The 25,729-nt window shown below is 37.0% G+C and overlaps 1 protein-coding gene across 2 annotated transcripts; it reads right to left on the bottom strand.

Moving 5' to 3' along the window:
• Positions 1-10,100: 10,100 nt before the first annotated feature.
• Positions 10,101-24,901, bottom strand: LOC122308038 (ribose-phosphate pyrophosphokinase 4-like). Of its 2 annotated transcripts, none has more exons than XM_043121196.1 (7): positions 24,377-24,901; positions 21,759-22,074; positions 11,765-11,860; positions 11,588-11,656; positions 11,366-11,494; positions 10,538-10,634; positions 10,101-10,453 (listed from the first exon to the last, which is right to left on the bottom strand). In XM_043121196.1, exons 1-7 carry the CDS (start codon positions 24,502-24,504, stop codon positions 10,323-10,325), a joined length of 966 nt encoding a protein of 321 aa, XP_042977130.1. In that variant the 5' UTR covers positions 24,505-24,901; the 3' UTR covers positions 10,101-10,322. The 2 variants fall into 2 exon arrangements, with proteins under 2 accessions (XP_042977130.1, XP_042977129.1); XM_043121195.1 differs by having other exon boundaries at positions 10,101-10,456; positions 24,377-24,899.
• Between the last annotated feature and the right edge of the window lie 828 nt (positions 24,902-25,729).

The following is a 25,729-nucleotide window of genomic DNA, read 5'->3' as shown; positions in this document are numbered from 1 at the left end:
GAATCTTGACTATACGTCTGTACATGTCTACATATCTCGAAATGTGGTTTTTCACAAAAAATGGAGTCCTTTCTTCAAGTACCTTGCCGAGTGAAACCCCCTCAGGTATGTCTCTTCTAGAACCTTCATTTTCAGACCCATTGTGATGCCCCCAAATTTCACTTGGGATCAGACAGACATTTGAAACTTCGAGACATGCAATACAAGGTTACCTGCCCCCGTTCATGACATATAAGATGCAATGTTCCCAACATGCATCTACTAGCATTATGCAATATTCGCAGTAGATAATTTTTTTTATTTAGCAATACTATGCATCAAACTAAAAATATCCTAAATACTTAAAATATACTTTATACATAATGACATATTAAACAACTGAGATCACAACACTAGTCCAAAATGGCTATAATCAAAAGAGTACTGAAAATGCAACTCTATAGTATAAATAGTAATTTAAGTTAACTACTATATTAACAATGACGTCACACTGTCGCTCAGTCGACAATTTCCAGTTGATCATATCCTAATTCTCTTTTGAGTCCTGTAACAAGATCTACCATTCAGAGGGAATGGTAATTGGGACTACCACAATAAAATTTGATTACAAATCTCAACAAGTTAACAGAAAACCTTCACACATGTTAATGATGCATGCATGGTAGTAAGAGCATGAATACATAATCAAAGTCATAAGTAATCATAGCATAACTTAACCTACAACATAACATAACTCACATAACTTAAACTAAAATGTGAACTGAACTTGACCTGCTTAAACTGAACTAGACTTAAACTGAGACTTGACTTGACATAAACTTGATCTGAAACTTGACTTAACATGAACTTGGAATCTTGTTCTTTAACAAATTTGTAATAATCCGCTCCTTCTTTCTTCTATAATTACGAGTTTCATTTTACGTGTCGAGTCTCGATGGCGTGTTTTAAAAGATACCAAGCGGATTTCAAAGCAAGTTTGATATTTTAAAGCTTACGAATAATTTAGATGTCCTAAAAATATTTATATGTGATATTTCTAGTGTTATCAGACTAAGCTTGTTTTTAAATAAATCAATTATAATATTTTTGAAGAGTTCCAAAAATATTATAATTGTAGAAAATTATTTAAATTAAAAGATTTTAGTCATTTAAAAATATTGCGAGATTTAAATTTATGTTGAAAACTCTAAATTAATTTAAATAGTTTTATTCTCTTCAAGTGATTAACGAGACTTCATCATTTTAAAGTTTATAAAATAATATTCTATCTTAATTTCTCTCAGTGTTTAATTTAAATAAAATGCTTACGCATTTTCAAATTAGTATTTAAATTCACCGTTAGATCGTTTTGTAGATCCTAAGACAAAGGGCCTGGATTAAATATCCAAGCCCTAGCTTTTTCCCTCACTTTTTCCTTTCCCCTCTCTCTCCTCTCCCTTTCTTCCAGCCCGTCGGTGTGCTTTCTCCCTCTCCTTGGCCGTGCTTCATGTCTCCTCCAGCAGGCGCCACCACCGACCACCCAGCCTCACCTCCACCACTGGCAACTCCCCCTCTCACCGACTAGTTCAACCTCACCGGTGGTGAGTCCAACCGGCAACTCTCTCTCTCTCTCCTTCTCCCTTCAACCAAAATGGGTTTCAAGCCCATTTCTCCTCCTAGCGCCGCCATACACGGCCAGCTTGGCCACCGACCACCACCAACGACACCACCACCTCATGGACTTCCTCTTCATGGTCTTCTTTCCCCTAACTCTCTCCTCTCTATTGCACCACCACACCCACACATGCATGAAGTACGCATGGCTTCTCCACCATGCACCATCGTACGTGGCAACCCACACCACCTCCCCTAACTATTTCCATGCCCAACCAAGATCTCCATATCTCTCACTCTCCCCCACTCTCTCATGCATGGGTTGCACCATCCATGGCTAAATCCGCCACTGTGAGCCACCATCTGACCACCACCTCCCCACCAAGCACTACCATCAACCTCCATCTTCCTCCCCCTAGCTCCCCACTAAATTCCATTGCTCCTTTCAACCTCATGCGCCCTCACTCTCTCTCGGGTGCATTGTTCACAGCGAGATGCCACCGTGCTCCACCCCTCACCACCATTTCAAGACCACCATGAACCTCCCAAGACCACCCCTAGCCCTTCCCTAAGCTCAAACCGCCACTTTACATGGTGGACAACCACTATATATGGCTAACCACCACGTACGACTCTTCCGACGTCTTTGACCGTGACAGGTAGCGAACAACCCACGGGTTATCCCATCGATGGTATAACCCTCTATCCCTAGTTATTATAATAAATGTTAGTTGATAAGTTGTGGACTGTGCTGTTAGTATTGTAGAGTTTATTGTGAAGTGTGTCTGTGTAGTGAAGTGTTAGGCATAACTGTGTAGTATTGTGGACTATGTTGTGGAGTATGGGTGTGAAGCATGGGCTGTAGTTATAATGTGGTGTTGTGTTGTGGAAGGAGTACATGTTGAGTGTACTCCATGTGGTGGAGTGGTGCACCATATGGCGTATATGCCGTAATGGTGATGTGACGTAGTATGAGGGAGTACATGTGGCATGTGCTCCATGTCATGTATCGACGCACTGTGTGGTGTGTGTCGTGGTAATACATGATGTGACGGGGGGAGTACACATGGTGCGTACTCCATGTTGTGTGGCGATGCACCGTGTGGCACATGTCATAGTGATGCATGGCGTAGTGTGGATGGAAGAGAGTTCGCGTGAGATGTACTATGTCCAGTGTCGTGATATACAGGACGACGTGTCAATAAGGTTTGGATGGCGTAGTTGAGGAGCGTAGAGTGTATTTTGTAGCATCAGGAAATGTGTAACAGTGCCCCGAAATAGCTGTGACGTGGCCTATTGTCCGAGGTGACGGGTGTTACCTTGTGGTTGATTTATGGCTGAAAGTATGTGTGAAGTAGTGGAAAAGTGTAAGAGTAGCACAGCGGAAGCATGACAAATGTTGTGACGTAACTCGGGGTTAGTCTCGAGCTACGTGACATAAAGGAGATGCATTAATGGATGCAATCCTGTCATGTCAAGTGTTGGGATGAACTTGTAAAGAGGTCGGAAAGTAGGAAGAGTCCTACTAACTGGGTCTGAGCAAGTTGGTATCGGAGTATGGTGCTTGTTTATATAAGCAAGCTACCAATGGACTGTGTTTTAGTCTTAAGTTATAAATGGGTAAGGTACATGTACATCTGGTGAGACACATGTACCGGACGGATTTACCATATATAATGAATAATATGTCCTCAGCATGGGTACACGGTGTTTTAGCCCTAGAGTTGGCTTTAAACCATGTGACATGTATGGATGGGCATGAGGGTTTAGTGTGAGCTAAGATGCATAAAGTTAGTAACGGGTATGTCATCTAGGATTGGGATGCGTGACTTAGTCAGTCTGAGTCATGCGTCTACATGTGGTTGATAGAAGAATAAGACAAAGGTCATAGTGTCTTAACCCTAAGGTGAATCACAGAGGTTCACTTTAAGGGATAAGATTCCGAAGGTTTTAGCATAGTAAATGGCACGTAAGAACCCAAGGATGGACAGAGAGTGTTCCAAGTGAAGCATAGTTCTATTTCTAGTATAGTTGCTTATACATTAGACAGAGAATGACGTGAGTTTATTATGTGTATACATGTAGGTTGCCATCTAACACGCACATGAATGGACATGCGTGGAATGAGTATGGTATAAAGTCTAGGTAAGTATTATGTTCATACTCTTCTAGAGTTTTCTAAAAGATAAAAAAATGAAAATGAAATGTTTTCTTTACGAAACACATTTTATGAAAGAAGGCTAAGTATAAGTTTTCCAGTATAAGTACGTAACAACCCTCCTTGACAGCCTTTTTTTACACACCCAAAGTATGTAAGTGTATACACGGATGGTATACGTAGTACGTATTGTATGTGTTTTCATGAAATGAAATGTGAGGCTCAGGCTTCATGCTTTAAGCAATGCTTTAAATGATGCGAAGAAAGTGTTTTAAAATATCCCTATGAAAGATGATGCTTTAAAGGATACATGAACTGATGTTTTAAATGATGCCATGAAAAATGATGTTTAAGCCCATGCTTTTTAAATGACTTTTATGAATGAGCTGAAAGAAAGAACTGTAAAAGACTGAGAGGACTGAAAGGATTGAAATGAATGAAAGGACTAAATGTTTAATGTATGAAAATACATAACGGCCATATGAATGGAAAAGGGTACCAAAGGACTGGACTGGGCAGATTGCAATGCTGGATAAGTAGTACTGGTAATACACCCAATGTTGCACCCTAACTAAAATGGATTCCCAACCTGGGCCACGGGTGGAATCAAGGTCCAAAAGATCGTTACCAGCACACGGGGGAATAACAGTGTGCAATGGCCAATGAAAATGATAAGAAATAATGTATGTATGTAAGAAAAGATGTATGCATGAACAGACCCTCTAAGAAATGAAGGCAGCGAGGCGTGGTAAACTGTTTTACAAAAGAAAACCCTTTTAAAAGAAAAACCCCACCTCGTAATGTTTTAAAACAAATTGAATGTTTATGTATGATATGTATGGAGTGATGAATGCATGACTGAAAACTTATGTTATTATATTTTAACTGTATGAAGTAATGCTTACGAGTCATCAACTCATTTTCATTTTTTTTTTTGTGCCCTCCTAGGGACAAGATGAGCATGATGCGTCAGGACGGACACAGACCAAGGGGAAGAGCACGAAAGTCTAGGCATGCTATTTTGTACGAGAGGTTTTAATTATAAAAATTTAATATTTTCCGTTGTACCCTTTAAAATTAAGAAACATGTTTTATTTATAAATATGGAGTCTTTTGTATCCTGACACGAAAGGAAATGAAATTTGAAAAGGAACAGTAATTCCTATCTATTTTCCAAATATCATTCTCTAAAGGACCCACCAAAAGGATGGGCATTACATAATTAAGCTTAACTTGACATGAACTTGAACATGAACTGAGACTTAACTTGATATGAATTTGAACTTGAACTGAAACTTAACTTTACATAAACTTGAACTTCTGACAATCAAAATGATTATGCCCAACATATTCCGTCAGTGATACTAAGACAATCAGAATGATTCCATCATGAATATTTTAAATTACAAACCCTAGCAATCAAAATATTTACACCAAGAGTACCCAGTAATACTCTGACAATCAGAATTATTACATCACGAATATTTTAAATGAGATATCCTAACAATCAAAATGATTACGCCAAAAGTATCTACATAACTAAACTTGAACTGAATTCTGAAAAACAAATTGATTTTGTTATAATTTACCTAGCGTGAATTTCAAATGGAGATACTCAGACAATCATAGTGATTACTTCATGAGTATTCTATACATAACTAATTTGAACGTAACTCAAAAGATATGACTTACTTTAGATAGAAATATTTTGTAACATGGCATACTTACAACAATGAGTATTAAATGACATGACATACTTAACATAACATACTTGCAATATATAGTAATACATGGCATAATATCTTGCATAATAGATTAATAATTCATGACAAAATAAATTATGTGTAACAGATGAATATGTAATGACTTGGCATGGCATATATGACAACATACATACATACACTGTAGTTCATTAACTTATCACCCATACACAGTGAACTGCTAGTAAATTAAAAGCTAACTTATCTCGGTTTTTGCATTTTCTAAGCAAATTCAACCACGATCATGAGGAAACAAGCTTCGAAACGGGCATGCACAATAATTTCAAAAAGTTATCCGAGAGTCTTTTGTTTTTTTTCTAAGGAATGTAAAAAAAAGAGGTGGGATGAGTATAAAATGGGCTGGACAACTTCTTGGACAAGTGAGGGATGAAGAGAGGGTTGAGAGTGAGCTTGAGTGTTGCACTTTACAACCCAAAAATGTGGACAAAGCTATCCCAAGATATTTCGTCATAATGGAGTGTTGAGGTAAAAGAGAGAGGTGGCCCCTTTAGCTTATCCCTTCTAGAACCTTCTAGGCCCCTTTTTAAAAGATCTGGTCAGGCAAGTGAGGGTGCAAAAATTAGCCAAAAAGCAATGCTAATGTGGTCAAATTCGTGGGACTTAATGGGCCTTAACCGAATAGGCCTCAATTTAAGGTTTTAAGAGGGTTTGGGTTGCTATCAAGCCCAAATCCAATTTCTCTTTGCCCAATCAAATATCCAAGGTTAAAAATGTTAGATAATGATGTTATAATATAAATTTGAAGGATTAATAATATGTAGATGTAATTTAATCAAGCGATTAAACACAATGCTACAAACCTATTTAGTTAGGATTTTGATGTCAACTTTAGGATTTGGATAAAACCGTTTAAGATTTCAGTTTGAACCATGATTTTGGGTTCTCAGTTGGATTTCCACCATATAAGGTTTTACTATGGTATAAAGCATCTTTGGTTTAGCACAATTTGATTGGTCGAATGGAATAGGGTTTTTGCTTAGGTAGCATGATCTCACACCTTGATTCCTTCAAATCCATCAAATGTTCCTCATAGTGCCAAGTGTCTAATACTATTCATCATGTGTGGCTAACATCTTGTCAAGTATCCAAATAAAACTTTTCTAACCTAATTTGAGTTTTCACACTGTGATTTTGAAAACACTACATTTGGTGCTCTTATTGAGGTTACTATTCACTCCAAAAAAGTGCATGATAAATATAGCACTAAAAAATCCTAAATATTCATATGAACTTACAGTGAAAATCATTTACCATATTTTGGCTTGAATTACCCCTAAAAATAAATTCACAGTTTCAAACAGGCTTTACGTCCAAAAATATGAAAATAAGTTATTGTACCATAAAATCCTAAATAGTCCACCGAGTCTAATGACGCAGACCATAATGCATTCTAACACTTTTAAATTATCTCAAATAATCAAAATCTCACTTCTAACACCACAGTTAGTGATAAAACTAACCATGTGGACATACTAAAACCTATAGGATTGGTTGATTCGTGAAAACTTATAGAGTTTTCACAAGGTTCTTAAAACCAATAGAAATTCTACCATTGAATTTCTAGTGGGTTGTTACACCTATTCATCCCACCTTCTGAAACTGAAACTTCTCACCCCCAACTTGAAATTGTGACAAACTCTAACCCTCAATCTCAGTCTCCTCTTTCTCAAAATCCTGAAACCAAACCCTCAAATCAACTTCAATAAATCACTCCCCCTTACAACAATCCAAACCTCACATCTGTGTCAACTCAAGACTAGCCCTAGCTCGGCGCCGCAACACAACTTTTGTCTGCATCCACCCAAAACGAAAACAGAACCACTCCACCAACCCGAGTAACGACTTGTTCAATGACTAGCAACTCCAAACCCAAACAATTTCCAGACTTCACCATGTACTCATATCGCTACCCATTACAGGTACGCTCAACGGTGGTCACCAAGCCTGCTGAATCTTCCACCTACGCACAAGCTATGATTTCTCCCGAGTGGCGTGCTGTGATGGGTCATGAGTTTGATGCCTTAATGGTAAATGGAACTTGGTCACTCTGTCCTCACCCATCTAGTAAGCATATTATTTGAAATAAATGGATTTTTAAGATTAAAAGATTAAAAGCCTCTCTAATGGTAGTATTGAGCGCTATAAAGCGCGTCTCATTGCAAAAGGATTTGATCAACAATATGGGATTGATTATGGCAAAAACTTTTCCCTAGTGGTGAAACACACCACAATTCGCATGATTCTTGCTTTAGCAATGTCCTTCAATTGGAATATCTATCAAATAGATATTTCAAAATGCTTTTCTGCATGGGTTGTTAGATGACGAGGTTTTCACGGAGCAACCTAAAGGATTCATTGATGAGAATTACTCAGATCATGTTTGCAGGTTACACAAGTCACTATACAACTTAAAACAAGCACCACGTGCTTGGTTTCGCCATCTCTCCCAATCCCTTTTGGAATATGGTTTCATTGAATCTAATGGTGATTATTCCCTTTTTATCTATACAAATGATTCTGTGAAATTGTATATGCTAATTTATGTGGACAACATACTTGTAACTGGTTCTAGCAAGACTGCCATTGACTTTATTTTGTCTCTCAAAGAATCATTTCTTGTTAAAGATTTGGGTGAGTTAAGTTTCTTCCTAGGTGTCCAGGCAACCCATGACAAACATGGCCTACACCTTCGTCAAACACGATACATCACAGACTTACTTGAGAGCACCAAAATGGGAGGTGCTAAACCTCTAAATTGTCCGACCACATCAGAACTCAAACTCTCATCTAAAGGGGTGCTCTCTTGATGGATCCAACTGAATATCGTCGTGTACAATATCATACTCTGATATTGCATATGTTGTAAATCAACTATGCCAGTTCATGCATACCCCCCGTGAGCCACATTGGATTGCTACAAAACATGTGCATTGGTATCTCAAAGGTACAATTGATTACGGTCTAGTTTTCATCCAGTGATATTAATCTACACGCTTATTGTGATTTTGACTAGGCAGGTAAGCATGTAGTCCAATGAAGCACAACTAGTTATGGCATATTTCTTGGCCCCAATCTCATCACTTGGACAGTAAATAAATAGCCCATAGTCTCCAAAAGTAGCACCAAAGTTGAGTACCGCATTATAGTCATTGCAACTGCTAACCTATATTGGATAGAGATGCTAATGAAGGAACTTGGAATCTGACTTCCATCTACTCCAACAATTTGGTGTGAAAATATTGGAGACATAACTTTGGTATCCAGTCTGGTCATTCATGCTAGAATCAAGCACATTGAAATTGATTACCACTTCATCCGAGAAAAAGTCCTTAATAAAGATATCCAAGTCAAGCATATTTCAACAGCTTATCAAATTGGCAACATGTTCACCAAGGGTCAAATAGCTCCAAGATTAATGGTGATTATGATCCCCATCAATTTGAGGATATTAGACCAAAGCCAATTGAAAATCCTAAAAATGCAGCACACATCCATGAGCCTTTCAAAGCAATAGCTACAACCAGAAATCCCGAAAATGCAGCAGACATTCATGAGTCTTCCTGATATGCAACTACAACTAGATTAACGTGATATGATCCCCTGATTTTACTCTTATGATTCCTTGATCTTCTTTTGTATCGTTGCCATTTTTTGCTCATGTAGATTTGTTATGTTCCATATTTAACTTGTAAAAGCTGAAACCTATACCTTGACTTGTGTATTATTTAAATAAAATGAAGTGAATCAGAAAGGTAAGTTGGCCTTCTTATTGTTCATCCATATTTGTCCACGTGCTCTTACAGTGGGAATGAGAGCGGTGGAAGGCAATCAACGGAAGTCAATCATCTACCGCAGCCTTGTAGAAGGCTCTTAAAGAGGCGCGATTGTCATGGGAGCGGGAAGAATAACAGTAGGAAGGAGTCTAAGAGTGCAGCACAATGTTTTGGGAAAGGATTTAATGAAACAATGTGTTTCAATCTTGTAGCGTGGGTGCATTAGATAGAATAAAACGGTGCGTTTGGTAAAATGACTTTTATAATTCGAACATTGGGTTATACGGTGCGTTTTGATGCATGTAATTCTATTGAAGTGTAAATAGGAGGAAGGAAGAGGAGGGAATGGATCTTTGATCTGTATGATTCTTTGAGAGGTTGGATTTGCCTCCAAAAAATCCTTACAATTCTTGTTTTCATCTTCATTTCTTGTTCTTCGATTCCTTTCTCGTTCCCTCTATCAAGAACACCCGTAGCTAAAGTTGTCAACCGTCATATTTCATCAGAATAGTCTCTAATGACGTACGTGATCTATAAATAAATATACCATAGCCTTACAGAGGAAAAAATGTAACTTCCGCCAATTCTATAAGTACAAGCAAGGGAGAGGAACCTTTTATCTCTTATATTCTCCCTTGTAAACAAGATTGGAATCAAGTTAAATAAAAATATTATAAAAGTTAAAATATGGTCATTCTTGGACGGGTGGCCCTAACTCTTTAAAATATATATACATATATATATATATATATTCTCTCTAGTAGACTCGTTGCTGTTTCTAACAGTTCAGGGGCGTATGAAAAGTCACATTTACTTCATATTCAAAGACAAGGTGAGTTCAAATGACAAAGCTCTAAACAATCACAAAACAACAGTATGATCAACAAGCAAACCAATAAAATTCACAAAACAAGCTTCTTGAATACGGTTTTGCCTAAAAGTATCAATTATCAACTGAATTAAATTGTCAGAGATGCATTTCTTCAAATTATATCAGAAGTCCCCACAAATATCTTTTCAAATTTGTAGAGCATCAGCAATTGATCCTGCAAGACTCAACACTTCAAAAGGAGCTTTATTTGCTATGGCTTTAACAGTAAGTGGGCAAGAATCTGTAATCCAAAAGTAGGCGAATGCCTTCTCCGAGCCTTCTGAAATTGAAATTAAAAGGCAATAAAAATCTTAGAAGTACAAACGATTGGGGCTGGAGTAGCAACACGAAAAGTACATACCATTCTTGTGAGTGAATCGCTCCCATGAGCGATTAGGAAACACCCCATGGGTCACATAAGCACTCACCTTTACTGCACCATGAGCTGCCAAAACTTTCTGGCAGAACCAAGAAAGGAAAGACAAAATAAGGAAGGTGAATGTTATTTTTTGGGATAGCTAAAACATCCATATATGCAATGGCCATTGCCATCACATGGGAAATAATTAAATTTATAAGAAAAGAATATAAAATTGAACTTGAAATAGAAGTAGCTGTGATTATTCTTCTGTAGGAAGACGAAGATAATTGTATAAAGGCAAAAGTGCACCTTGAATGTCATGGTAAAACATCTCTAATCACATAGGAACGTAATTAGAAAATAAAATATTTTGACAAATGTAAAACACCCTGAATGTAAAGTTTTTAAAGATTCTTCTCTGACTATTTCAATAGATTACGACAACAGATTTTAAACATTTTTTTTGTCTGCAAAAATGAAAACAGAGCTCGTAAATTTATACAAACACACACATTATTGAATTTTATTCGTCATCCTATATTTCCATGATTGGGCATTCACATATCTCTATTGCGTCATGCCCAATTAGACCCACATGTTTGGAATTACATGGGTTATATAGGTTAAATTGAAGATTTAGGTTTGGTGATGAAGAGGTTTTTAAGTCCAAATCAACGACTGTATATTGGAAAAGACAATAAAATGAGGGAATATCTTAAATGAATATAAACTTATTGACATCCTAAATCATGTTCTCAGAAGACTAGAAAGTCATAGAGAAGAAAAAAAAAAGAAAAAGCCATATGCCTAGGAGTTTATGAAAAATACCTGGCACTCATATAGGGTGCCTCCTGATTGGACTAAATCATCAACAATGACTACATGACAACCAGCAGGATTTCCTTCCTTGAGCCGAACTATCCTCTTATCACCCTCACGAACCTTTGTGCACACGACCTGCCATTCAACAACAAAATAGTACAGCTTAATACAAACATTGGATTATAAATTTAAACGTCACATTTATTTGAGGAAAAAAAAACATTAAACCATGGGAAAAAGATCCAACAGCTTGTGGAATCGCTTCCAAGCCCCATCATCTGGAAATGCAACAACAATCTGGACAAGTACAATGATTAGAATGGGAAGATCTAAAGAAAATTTAACAGGCTAGAATGTATTTCAAGAGGTGGTATGAAATCAAGAACTAAAACTACTCTCACTCACATTGTCAGCATCTGGAAGCTGGTGCAGACGCTGCTTTAGAAGAGGAATACCGGTCTCAAACAAAGGCAAAACATGGTCCCCAAAATAAAATCTTTCCTGCATCATAATCAATATGAAGACATGAATTTTTTGTTGTTATTTTCTCACGTAGAGCTAATATCAAAGACAATTCAGGAGGGTATAGAAAAACAGTTGTTTTATTCCCAAGTAAACTTTCATTCAACCATAATATATAAAACCTATCTTGGACTCTCCAATTGGTGAAAAACACTTTTGCATATTGAAAACCGAAGATCTACCTAGTAATAAACCTTCATTTGGGTGAAATGCATCTACACTTTTAATGGTCAGTTTTTATGCTTTTCTCATCTCTTTTCTATTACTAGTTAGACATTTCTCATTTACACTTCTTGTGTACTTGGGCTACGCCGTTTGTTTATGTTAATAAATTCTTTTATATTCATCAAAAAATGCATCAAGACTGCATATTTGATTGTTTTCCGTCAAGGCCCGATGAACTTTCAATTATTTTTTAATGCCCATTGCATGATTTATGGACCATTAAGATCATCCCATGTGACAAAAAAAAAAAATCTGAAACTATATCATCAAAGCAAAGACTATATTGGAAACAAAATAGGAAAAATAAAAGAAATTTAGCAGGAGAGAGAGAGAGAGAGAGAGAGAGAGACGGAAATTAGATTATAAAATTCAGATCCATAACCGCAAAGGTACTTGAAATACAATGAAGCAAATTCTTGTATTTCTTCATATTGAATTAAACCATCACTGGATCCCCTAAGAGAAGCAAACATAATCACATCAGCAGACAGAAAGCTAGCAAATCTCTCTCTGTTTTGGTTTTTCATTTTTATTCCACAGTCGACTAAGAATTGTAACATCCAAGCAAACAATGAACTACATATACAAAAAAAAAAAAATGACTAATTGCTCGAAGTACCAACACAACGCGAGTACTAGACCCCTTCGTTTTTCCAGTAAACTTCCAATAGAAATACCACTTGAAGCCACGACATTAAAATAGGTGAAACCTCACAAACATATTTGGAAGTTTGAAATCTGAGATCCACAACTAATGTTTATTGTTTTCTTTATATTTTTCTGCTGGTTTTCTCCCATTCACTTAGTGCTGTCTCTGCCGCCTCTCCCCTTTGGTTCTTTCCCTTATTATAATTTTATTATATTGCCAATGAAATAAAAATGAATTGCAAATACTTTAACATGTGGCAGGATTTTATTGGTTCATAATATGTGATATTCATCTGGTTATCGAGTATCATCAAAATATGGATACTTGGACTCAATTTGAACAGGAGCTATTGGTGCATTTCTTCCTTCCAATTTTTTTTTTTTTTCTTTGGATGCAACTTCTTGTTGAGCTTAGTAAAACAAATTGCTCAGCCCAAAAAAACTTCAATTGGGAAGAATGTCTAACTGTCAAATGCAAGACGGAGTCCTGTACCGGGTGCATACTTCCCCAATTCTCAAAAGAAAGCTTAACTTAGATGGTCGATAATGAGTGAAAGAACCAATGGAGTTGCTGAGGAGGTACGGGACTTGTCGTCGGTGCCTTGCATGGAGGAAAGTCTAGAATCGGGAATGCAGTTGGATAATGTGCCTGGGGGTAATGTTGCTCTCCTAGTCTCTCTCCCTCCAATAGCAGATTGGATTCTGCCTAAAGTTAACGAGATTCTACCTTTCGTGGGGGTTTCACATGGAGGATGCAAAGACCAATTCAAAGAACTAATCACCGCAATCAAGGCAAGCCACACACTTGAAACCAAAAGTTTCAAGAAAACAGGGAGTTACAGCATCTTTCTTGGACAATCAACTACGACGCTAAGGGTGGTAGTTCAAGTAGAGGGAAGTCTAAAAGGAGGGCAGTGTAAAGACGAGAAACAGAAGGGGTTGGGGCTGGGGTTGGGGTTGGGGTTTGGCTTGGGTATTAGTTCTACGGGAAACAAGGGGTTAAGGTTCAGTCTACTTTTTTGGGTATTTTGGGTTGTTTTAGGATTAGTGTATTTTGGGTTGTTTGTCATGGGCTTTTTTGGGTTATTAGGGGCTCTTTAAAATGGGCTAGGTGTTTTCTTGTATACATTCAGTGTACTTGGTCACTCCTTTTGATATATATAATATTTTAAGTATCAAAAAATAAATAATGAGTGAAATATCAAGCTACAACATAATACATAATATGCAACTCTGCCGAAAATTTTCTAGTCCCAGAAAGTCAATCCAGGGAATGGTTCAATGCTGGTGGTGGAATGCATAGCATTGAGAAATAAGCATCAACTTGGTGATGTCAGGCTAGCCTAACAATACCATTATATGTGTAACTCTTCAATTGCCATTGATGAGTTTTTGACAAGCCCATGTAACTCTTCAATTGACAAGCCCATGTAACTGTGCATGAGCTTTTGATTTCCTTTCAGCTTGCTAGAGTGTAATTAGGTGTCTATTTTGTATACTTCCTGTGTACATGGGCTTTGCCTACTTGCATTCAATCAATAAAGTTTATTACTTATCAAAAAAAAAAAAAAACTCTTCAATTGGCATTGATGATCATTAACTACCCTTGGTTTCAATCAAACACCATTCAGAGATTTCTCAAGTCATCACAAAATTGTAGTCTACGTATGTAACACCCAAGTCCAGTGCCAAGTTGTTTTCAATTTTTTTTTTTATTTATATGTGCGAAAAGGCCATTTGAGTTTTATATCTTTTTAAAATATAGACTACGGGCCTAAAATCTCTATTTTGGTAGTCTATGATTTTACCTTGGGTTTGATGTTTAGTTTAAAAATCTTTTTATGGGCCGAGATATTTTTTTTAAACAAGTTGATTATATTTTTAGTTTGAGTCGAGGTCCAAAAATTCAAGAAATAGTCTTTTTATAAATTTTTTCCTACACCATCCAAACCATGGGCCCAAATTTTTGAAATGGACCCTATCTGACCACACATAAGCCCAAACCATTCCCGTGTGAACCAACTATCAGGATCTTTTTCCTCATGCAAGCACTGCATTCTCGTACCCTAGGTTTCCTTTTCAGAGCCAACTGCACCTCCTCCAGCAGCTATAGAGCAACAGCCCCTTGGACTCCTCTTTATTCATGGCTTCATCACGTCCGTTTTTCATGGCATTCTTGATGCATGCCTCCTTATTTCTCTAGGGTTTTTGTTTTCTAACGCCATTATATATAGGGTTGCCGCAGCCTACCGTGTTCACCACCCCACACAATCAGCAACCACGGTTCCTCCTTGTGCAACGTAAAACCACCATCACAAATGTACCCTGTGCTAAGCAAGAAGATCATAGCAATGTTTCCCCACCGCGAGCCACCATTGTATCACAGGAAAACCGCCCACAGCCCCTCCCCCAACGTCTCCTTCTGCCACCTACCCGTGTACACCCCCCCAGTCCATGGTAAAACAATGTGCTACCAACACCACGACATTAGCTCACATCGGTTTTCCTTAGCTATCCAACACCGAAAAGCATCAAAGTCCAAAACCAACCGTTGCGTGCTCTTCCTCAGTCGACAACATTAACCACTGATGATGCACCCAAGAAACTTCATGCCGCTGCCAAGCCCTCCGCACGAACAACCCTAAGCATCACCTCCCTCCTCCATGGAAACAGCCTAGATGCACGGCTCAACGCAAACACGCAGCCCCTGTTTTCAAGCACCAAAACAGAGCATATTTTCCTCCTAGCTTCCACCATTCGTTGCTGTCTCCAATCTCGGTTTGGTGAAGCCAGCGACGCCAAACAATTCCACCGCATCTCTGCCCATCAACTCCATATGTTCCTTTCGGTTCCTCTCACTCTCTCTCCCTCCATTTGCACTCTCTTTTCTCTCAGATGTCTCTCTCTCTCCCAACCTCATAACGCATGACTGCCGCCTAGCTCCTACCTCCTCCACGCACAACTGACTCCTCCGCACACAACCTCTACTCTTAGTGACTCTGAGATTTTCATCCCAACGCCACACGGCGTATATCGTCTGTAAGCCTACTTTGTTTTACTCAATTGTTATGTTTTAAGTTTTTCCAAAGTGCATGAAAGTTTTTTTTCAATTACTAAAATGCCCTTAAAGCCTTTAAGTTTTGGTTTAGCCTTCCGAGTAGAACTATCCAGTTTTTACGTGGCCTGTTTCCTTTTTATGTTAAACCCATACAAGATCTTGTGTTAAATAAATATCTTTATAAAGAAAATAAAGGAGTTTTAAAATTATATTGCTTAGTAAGAAATTATTTTTAATTTTTTTTTGATAAATATAGTAAGAAATTATTTTTAATAGTTTGAGTGTGTATTTTTTTTATGTTATTTTGTAACCAGGGGCTGTTTGCAATAAAATCAGTATAATATTTTTTAAGAGGATTGAGTTTTGATTTCTTAAATAGACCGGTGTTTGAGTTGGCATTAGGTTAAGTATATTAAGGGGATAATTAATGGTATTTTAGGAATTATGAGGATTTTAGGTTTTGAGAATTTAAAATTGGTTAATTTAGCATTTCAGGTTTAACTATCGAAATATGTGTTTAACCAAAAATTTACAAAAATTATGTGATAATTGTTCAATTTGAGATTTATTCAAGTTATATGATTTTCTATAGGTAACAATTGATTATTCGTTTAGCACTGTTGTGAGGAATTCTTTAAAAGACTAAGAAGTTCAGATAAGCGGAATTCTTATGCTAGACTTTGCATAAAAGGAAAATAAAACGAGGTTGACTTTTAAAATATGCATCTTTTGGTTTTTGAAAAGAAATATGAAAAACAACCTCAATTATTTGTTTTAGCATTACTCATGAACTTTGTATAAAAGGAAAAGTATTTTTGTCATGACTGGTATAGACATGAGCTTATTTTTTGGCATTTTATTTCTAAACTGTGGAAAAAAAGAGCGAATGTGAAATTTTGTGCATAAATTATATTTTTGTGATTTGATTCTGTTCCATTCTGAAGATGTTCTGAACTCTGATATGATATGATATGATTTCTGAAAACTTTTGGCATGACATTATGAATTCAGGATATGGTTTGTGGATGGTGATCTGTTTGACCTACCACAGGAGCTAATAGTGGCTTCCGTTTGAGTTGGCACCAACTGTTCTATTTCTGGTGCACCCACTTTGGAAACAAAGTGGTTTCTGGTGGTCTTTCCTATGTGCACACGTAGGGCTCCGAAAATAATAAAGGGAAGATTCACATTTTGTTTCTACTCGGTTAGCTACTGGGGTTTGCACAACCCTACCACAGGGGTTAAACATGACCTCTGATGTGATATAATGTTCTGGTATAAAGGTAGTCAATTATGCTATGCCGAAAGAACTTTGAATAAGAATATTTTCTAAAACTTTCGCTCTGATATTTTTGATAACATGTTTTGATTCTGCATTTTGAAAGTAAAAATATTTTGTTTTGCATTCTGAACTCTATAAATGCTCGTGTTTGCAAACTAGTACATGTTCTTTGCTTACTGAATTGTTGATAATTCACCCCCTTATCTCCACAACATTTTTCAAATGATTTTGGAATAAATCAGGTAAGGATCAGGATTATGGAGCATGGGTGAGATGATTATTTAAGCATAGAGGGTTACTCATAGAAGATCTTAGAGGATTGGTGGATTTTATTAAGAGATTTTGGAGTATTTTGATGATTTTAAATTTTGGAATCTGTAAATATTTTAATGAAATGTGAGTTTTAGTTTCAGGAAGTAACTCTCCGACCCCTGCGGGACCGGGGCATTACAATGTACTGTTTCTTGTAAAGCTAATAGATACTTTAAAAGTTAGGGTCATATTATCTCGACCAAGGATCAGAAATTGAACCTTCCATGTGATAGTTACGATGCTAGGGGTAAGGTATTGATCATATGCTTGTGACTCTGTTATAGTAGCTAGTTGTGTGTCAAACTGGATTCATGCAAGAAAAGAAGAAAATGGGAGCTCAAAATTGTAACCAGAAAACTTAGATCACCAGAAGATTCCACAGACAACTGCCAGCTTCTAGTATTTTGAAGTCAATATCAGTTGAATATACCTATAGTCTATCTTTAAATCATTTCCATATTAAACTAACTTCAGTTAAATTTACAAATCCACACATGCATAGTATACATTAAAAAATACTAAGTTAAGTGCAAATCCCTTATTTGTAAGAAGTTAAATATAAACTCTAAAATACATAATAAAGTAATGCAAAGGAGCAAACATGCATATCTAGGTATTCAGATATATATACAACCACCTTAATGTTTGCGCTCTCTAGGTTTTAACCACTAAAGCTATAAGCCTATGACCCTTTTACATTCATCCTAACCCTCCCAAAACAAAAAGTGTCTTAATCATGACTGAAAACACATGAAACCACATTCACATTTGTCATGATACACAGCACTATTGTTCAAATCACGGTGAGCAAAGAAGATGGAATTAGTAAAACACAGAAAAAATTATTCATCTCCTCCAGGAAAACTTTTTAAAAATGAAATTTCACCACAAATATATTTATAAAAAAACAATATTTCAATCTAGATATATAGCTAAATCACATAGGACTGCAGCCTAAGTATACAACTTTACACTAGGAAAGGCAAAACAAACAGAGTGATGATACCCACACAACACATTTCACAACTATGTTTTAAAATAAGGGTATTTTTGTAAGGTGATGTTGCTTTCACGAGGTATTTTACAAAAACACCCCCTCATTTTAAAACATAGTAGTGTAAAGTGTTGTGAAAAGTATTGTATGTTTATCCTTTTCCGAACAAATAATATTTCTGCTGAATGAAAAATAAGAAATTTTTTTACTGAACTCCAAATACCCCTAAAGACTAGATAATAATAGATATACAATGTCAGCAAGTAACGCCACAAAATAACCAGAAAAAACTTCTTATTAGTGGCACTTCTAAATATAAAGCTTTATAAAATATACTGATTTTCAAGAAAATAAAAAATAAGAGTGGACAAATCTAATTGTAACACCAAGCACAAGAAAATAAAAAATAAGAGTGGGCAAATCTAATTGTAACACCAAGCACTCTAACCAACCTTCACCCATACTTTGTTTCCCTTGCAGGTGTGCCTAATTGGATTGAGAAGATTTTTCAAGCACTCTTATGAGGAATTGGCCAAGTTCCACCAGGTTAGTTGGGACAAGGTTTGCTCTCCAATTTTTAGTGGAGGATTGGGGGGTTCGTAACCTAAGGATCTCTAATAAAACTCTTCTCGGGAAATGGTTATGGTGGTATCATCAACAAGTGGAGTCTTAGTGGAGGGCTGTTATCAATTCCAAGTATGGGAGAGCCTGGGCGGTGCTTTAATGAAGTAAGGGGTGCACGTGGACTTAACGAGGCTAATATACTGATTTTCGAGAAAATAAGCATTATGTGGGATTTTCTTTATGAAGCCCAAGATTGTATCATGGAATGTCCGATGGATTAATGAGGCTAATAAGCATCTTCGGATAAAAAAATTTGATCCATGAGTGTGTAACGCTCCAATAGAGTGCCCAAGCCACATGACCTATTCTCCTAAAGGACTAGTTAAATGATACAATTGGAGTCCCATTGGAACATTATAAGGGCAAGAACTTCTAATTCCCAAGCAATGTAAGATCTTATACACCACCTACCCGTACTTATCATATGGAAGGCCCAAACTATATGGCATATACTCCAAAAAGACTAGTCGATGATATAATTGGATCCCATTGGAACATTACAAAGAGCAAGAACTTCTCCTTCCCAAGCAATGTGTGATCTCATACACTAACTACCCTTATCACTTTATTGTTCAATATGGGGTATCACAATCTCCCCACTTACATTCCTAACATCCTCGTCGGCCCGTTTGTTGTAGGTGGTGTTGCTCAAATCCTACATTTCTAGTTGAAATAGGATCTAATACTATTTGTAATGCCCCAATTGAAGGCCCAATCCACATGGTCTCTATTCCAAAAGGACTAGTCAAATGATATAATTGGATCCCCATTGGAACATTATAAAGAGCAAGAACTTCTCCTTCCCAAGCAATGAGGGATCCCGTACACCACCTACCCTTATCATATGAGGTATCACAGAGTGGAAGGTGGACATTGTTTGCTTGCAAGAAACCAAGATGTAAGTTATTTCAAGAAGTATTGTTCGAAGCTTGTGGAGTTGTTCATATGTTGATTGGGTTTATCTTGCATATGTCGGGCCCTCGGGTGCAGTACTAGCTATGTGGGATAGAAAGGTAGTGGATAAAATGGACGAATACATTGGGGAGTACACAGTGGCATGTTCCTTTAAGAATGTGGAAGATAATTATTTATCAAAAAAAAACAAAAGAAAGTGGAAGATAATTTTATGCGAGCTTTTGCTGGAATTTATGGGCCGAATTTGGACAGCTTGTGGTGGGTGCCCACGAGAAAAGGTACATTTTGTGTTCATTTCTTCTATAAATCCCTCACACATCCGCAGAACAATCACTTTCCATGGAGAAGGCTTTGGAGGAACAAGGTGCCTCCCAATGTGGCATTGCATGCTTGGGCAGCATCTTTGGGTAAAGTTTTGAAGAAGGGTAATTTACGGAATTGCAGTGTGATTATAGTGGACTGGTGTTGTATGTGCTAAAAAAGTGGTGAGATTATGGATCATTTTCTCCTACATTGTGAGCTTGCTAGAGCGTATGGAATGGTGTTTTCATAAGGTTAGAGTTTGCCTAGGTTATACCTGCTACTGTGGTCGAGCTTCTAGCCATTTGGACGAACTTGGGCATTATTCCACAAACAGCTATGTGGAAGATGATTCCTATTTGTATTATATGGTACCTTTGGCAAGAACAAAATGATCGGACTTTTGACGACAATGAGCAATCAATGGAGGAGATTAGTTTACTCTTTGTTAAAACTTTATTCCTATGGGTTAGTTGTAGATTTCAATGGCCTAGATTTTTATGATTTTCTTATTTCCTTTTCTTCTTCCTAAATAGGTGTTATCTCTTGTATACCCCTTGTGTACTTGAGCTATGACTATTCTTTTTAATACAATCGTTTACTTATCAAAAGAATTTGAGAAAATAAAAAATAATAGTGGGAAAATCTAATTGTAACACCAAGCACTCTAATTAACCTTCACCCATACTTACCATCTTTGTTTCCCTTGCCTGTAGGGGTGCCTAATTGGATTGAGAAGATTTTTCAAGAGGAATTGGGTTGGAGGCCAAGTTCCACCAGGTTAGTTGGGACAAGGTTTGCTCTCCAATTTTGAATGGAGGGTTGGGGGTTCGTAACATGAGGATCTCTAATAAAGCTCGTCTCGAGAAATGGTTTAGGCATTATCAGCAACAAGGGGTCTTTGTGGAGGGCTGTTATCAATTCCAATTATGGGAGAGCCTGGGGGTTCATGCTCTAATGAAGTGAGGGGTGCGGTTTGTGGAAAAATATTAGGTATGGATAGGATATCTTTGTTGGTCATGTTAGATTTGTTGTTGGTGAGAGATTTTGGCATGATGTTTGGAGTGATCATTTTTTCCTCATGACCGTGTGCCCTTCCCAATTCCAGATTGCTCTTGATTAGGAGACCTCAGTGTTGAAAAGGCCTTCAAGGCTATCCACATTTTGCTGCTATATAAAGAATGATTCCTTTATGCCTCATGTGGTGCATTTGGCTTGAAGTGAATAATTGGAGCTTTGATGTTAGGGAGCATTCTTTTGATGAGCTTAGAAGTTTCTTTTATCATACCTTATTTCTTTGGGCCTCTGTCATTGTACTCAATGGATCTAATATACATTACTTTCTTGTATCATTTTATGGCACCTAACTTGTAATAGGTTTTCTCTTTTGTAATCTCCCTGTGCACTTGGCAACGCCTGTTTACTTGTTTCAATAAAATTTTATTTTACTCCAAAAAAAAAAAAGCATAAGAAAAAAGTATAAGCAAATCTAATCACTTCTAGAATAAAGAGAACAAACCTGCAAAGCATGAATATCATAGATGAGTAAACTAGTAGGGCCACCTCTTGAAATGGGTATATTTGTTAGCATCCTTGATAAGGTAAATGCGGTTGCTACATCCCCTTCATCTTCCATTCGCTCAAAGGAGCCAGTTGGAAAGAAGGGCAACACCAATGTCAAGGAAGCGACAAACAGTCGTGGTAGTAAATATATGACCGAGAGCTGCTCAAAGATAACTCCAGTGGAGCTAAAGGATGCAAGAAAGGCAACATGTTGACCTCGTAGATCTTGTGCATTGTTAATATAAATGTTTGGAAATCCATCGTCAAAACTCCTGTAGATGCATAGAATTCAATCAGTTGTCCAATGCATCCTTATGGAATACTAGCTCTAATTCCTGCCAAAATTCAACTAAAGAAAAGTTTTAAATAATACCAAAAATTATGCAAGAGAATTTTCTGATTATCTGTAAGGTAGAAAACACTCTTTCTACACAGATTTTTTAACTTATTTTTCAGATAGGTAATCAGGAAGCTTTTTTAAAGATAATAGGTATAGCACAAGTACACAGGTTGTATACATTAGTAACACCTAACTAGGATTTACTACCGAAATAAGAAAATCGTGGACACTTAGTCTGTTAAAATTTATCACCACCGCCCAAAGGAACAATGTTTTGAAGTAGAAAAATTTAAGCTCACCCATTGTCCACTCGCAATTAACCACGCAGCTTTGGAGCAACCACAAATTATTCACTCTTGGTCAAGGAAGCAAAACTTTAAGTTATGATGATTATTTGTAGCTATGCTTGCAAGACCCACCTACAATGTTTTGTGCCAGGTGTGTTGCAAACCCAAGCCCATAGTAGCTGCAGGTCATATATCTCAAATTGCCACAGACAGATATGGAAATAGAGATACAAGTGCAAAATAGAGGAAAGCCTAATGTATATTGTCTAATAACAAATTTTGAATAGAGGCAGTAAGCAACTAGTTAACCTTCAAGAAAACTGTGCGTGAAAAACTACAGTGGAGGGAAAGAAATTATGAACCTAAGTAAAAGAAACAACTTTTGCAAGGGTTACATGGAGGGGTGCAAACAGCATTTGAGTATCTGTAGCAAAAATTTAATAACTAATCACAACAAAGGGGATGAATAGCAAAGAAATGTCCCATGTTTTGATAAAAGGTTTCCTGGAAATGCTCTTGCTAGCCCTCCCACTCTCAGTGTGATTAAAACAATCCTACATGCATCATAAACCAGTCACATTTACAGACATTTTTGAGACTCCTGAAATAAGACGACGTTAATTATAAGAGGTTAATTATATGAATTTCAACTTACATAAGCAGTTAAAAATCATAGACCATTATTAGCCAATGCCAAGAACATACAACAAGTTGATGCAATTAGCTAAGAAAAGAGATTCCGAGACTAGATGAATTGGATTAATGAACTGGTTCAGGTTCCCTCTAGTTAATAGAGGTGGAGCAAAAAAAACATGATGGCCCCAAATTTGCTTGAAGATCTGTGCACCCCTAGATTAGTCGGGACTTTGTTCTTAGACACCCGGTGCCAATCAAAAAATATATATATATATTGTTTGAAGATCAACAGAGCCTCTTTTAAGCTTTGAGGCTAAATTTGCTTAGCACTTGCATTAGAGTTGAAATGATGATGTTAGATTACCTTATAAAAATAAAAATATGAAAGATACAGCACCATTTTGTCGACCCTAATATGAAGTACTGAAAAAATAAATATACAAATAGTGAAGTTCAAAATTAAAATCCTACACAAACCTATGCGATGTCCATTCTTCTTTCATAAAGGCACAGATATAAGACTTCTTCTTATAGGTAATCAAGAGTTTTATTCATAAGAAAAGAAAGCATTGCCCAAGTACGTAGGACTTATACATGAGAGGTAACTAGAGTTTACAACCGAAAATAGAAAATTGTGGACATATAGCTCATTAAAATCAATGATCCTAGCCCACAAGAACAAGGTTTTAAAAAAGATAACTTATAGCTGATCCATGGTCCTCTTGCGATCTTCCAAGCTTCTATCATTTCTCTCCCTCCAAAAAAAAAATGGATACTCTATCATGCATGCTACTTAAGTGCATTTTACATGAATATGATAGCGTCATCATATCACTACAGAAACAATGTACATCCGGCATAACACGACAAAAATCGAAACAAAGGAACTCAATACAAATAGATGACATGGAAATGCAAAGTAACAAGTGAAATTGATAAAAATAGACGATATGGAAAATGTAAATCAGGGCAATGATTCAAGCTTAAAAGTTAAAAATGCATTTCGTTGTTTTGCTTAAAGCTACTATGTAACATTTTTCACATTACTGTCAGTATCCCTTTTTACAATAACCCTGTTTTCATTTTATTTATTTTTCCTCTGGTTTTTATTATTTACTTTTTCTAGTCCATTGTGTAGCTAGATTTAGCATGAAACAAACTACCCACCTAGCTCCTGTTTATAACGGGAATAAAACGACAAACAACAGTAACAAGTAAAAAAGCAAGACGAAAAACTTGAATGTCATTTCCTCTATCTAATATGATTGAGATTAAGAAAATGAGAAAGTAAGAAAGAAGGAAAGGAATAACCTCCATTTGATGGTTTGGAGAGTGATATTGTTGGACTGAGCGGCGACTTTCCGGGCAAGGTCCTCGCACTCCGGGTAGTAGAAGAGGTGCACTTGCTTCCTTTTCGTCTGAGACTGAGACAAAGCCATTCGGGTCCAAACCCTTCACCACCGGAGCCTTTTCAGAGAGAGGGGGGGGTGGTGTAAGAGGGAGGATACCTCGTAACGTTGTCGGAGAGTGTTATTAGGAATGGAGAATGCAGACTTGGAACTCTGGAAAATGATGCCGAAAAGTAAACCAGCAGTTGACTGGACCGCCAACGTGTCGACTAGGTTATTGCCGTCGAGGAGGGTACTATTCTTCTAACCCTGACCGTTTGTTAGAAATGAATAGACAGGATTCCGCCACATCAGTAAATCTGGACAAAATTTTAACAGCAAACTAACGCCTGTTTGTCCTTCAACCTTCGCCCGGGTGAGTTAAAGACAGCGGAGGGAGAGCCAAGGCCATGCCCAACGCCATCCATCCCTTGCGAATTTTCATTTGGCTCTAGCATATTAATAAGATTGATATACAAAAGACAAGCGATGCATTCTTATCATTTATAAAGGGTTTTGTTAAAGCAATTAATGGGTGTCAGCCGTTTGGGAACCTCAAAACGTGACCCCTTGGAACTTTAAATCATAAATGATAGTATTGGATTCAAAAAAATTGGTAAATCATCTGTTTCTAATTATATTCTGATTTAATTTTCATTTAGACTTTTATTATTTCTCACGTTGTTGTTGACTAAAGGATAATTCACAAGTGCACGACTATTGTGCAATTTTTCTTTGAGTATATCAGCGCTATATATCATTTTTAACATGTAAAATTGCCCAATGGGCTGAAACAAAAGAAAGATTCATCCTGGCTAATTAAGGTAAATCGGGTCATGTTGGTGTGGTTGATAAGCCCACAATAGCGGTTTGAGCATCGATATGATGCTTGTACAGATGACATCCATGATAACAAGCAATAAATAAATAATAAAATATAAATAAAGGGTGAAACATGTATTTACATGCGTTGGCGTAAAATTCTATGTCCAAGAGGTGTTTGGAGTATAAATCTACTAAATGAGTGATTTGTACAGTTTCTCATAATCTCTCGTATCTCAAACAGAGTACAATGAAGGTGGATGACCCATTTGCTAAGAGAAAATGATCGCTCTATAATATTCTGGGTTGAGGTTGAAGAAGCCTCTTGAGAGAGCCTTCCAAAAGTCATCTAGAAGTCTCTCTATAATCAAATCCCAAATCCCTTCTTTTGGGTTGAAAAAAACCCAATTTATTGAGGCCTTTGAGTGATTAATGAGAAATGTCATCTTTATGT

This window comes from Carya illinoinensis, chromosome 4 (genome assembly GCF_018687715.1).
Source record: "Carya illinoinensis cultivar Pawnee chromosome 4, C.illinoinensisPawnee_v1, whole genome shotgun sequence".
Classification (NCBI taxonomy): Eukaryota; Viridiplantae; Streptophyta; class Magnoliopsida; order Fagales; family Juglandaceae; genus Carya; species Carya illinoinensis.
The sequence above is the reverse complement of the archived record's forward strand: the minus strand, read 5'-3'. Positions and strand labels throughout refer to the sequence as shown.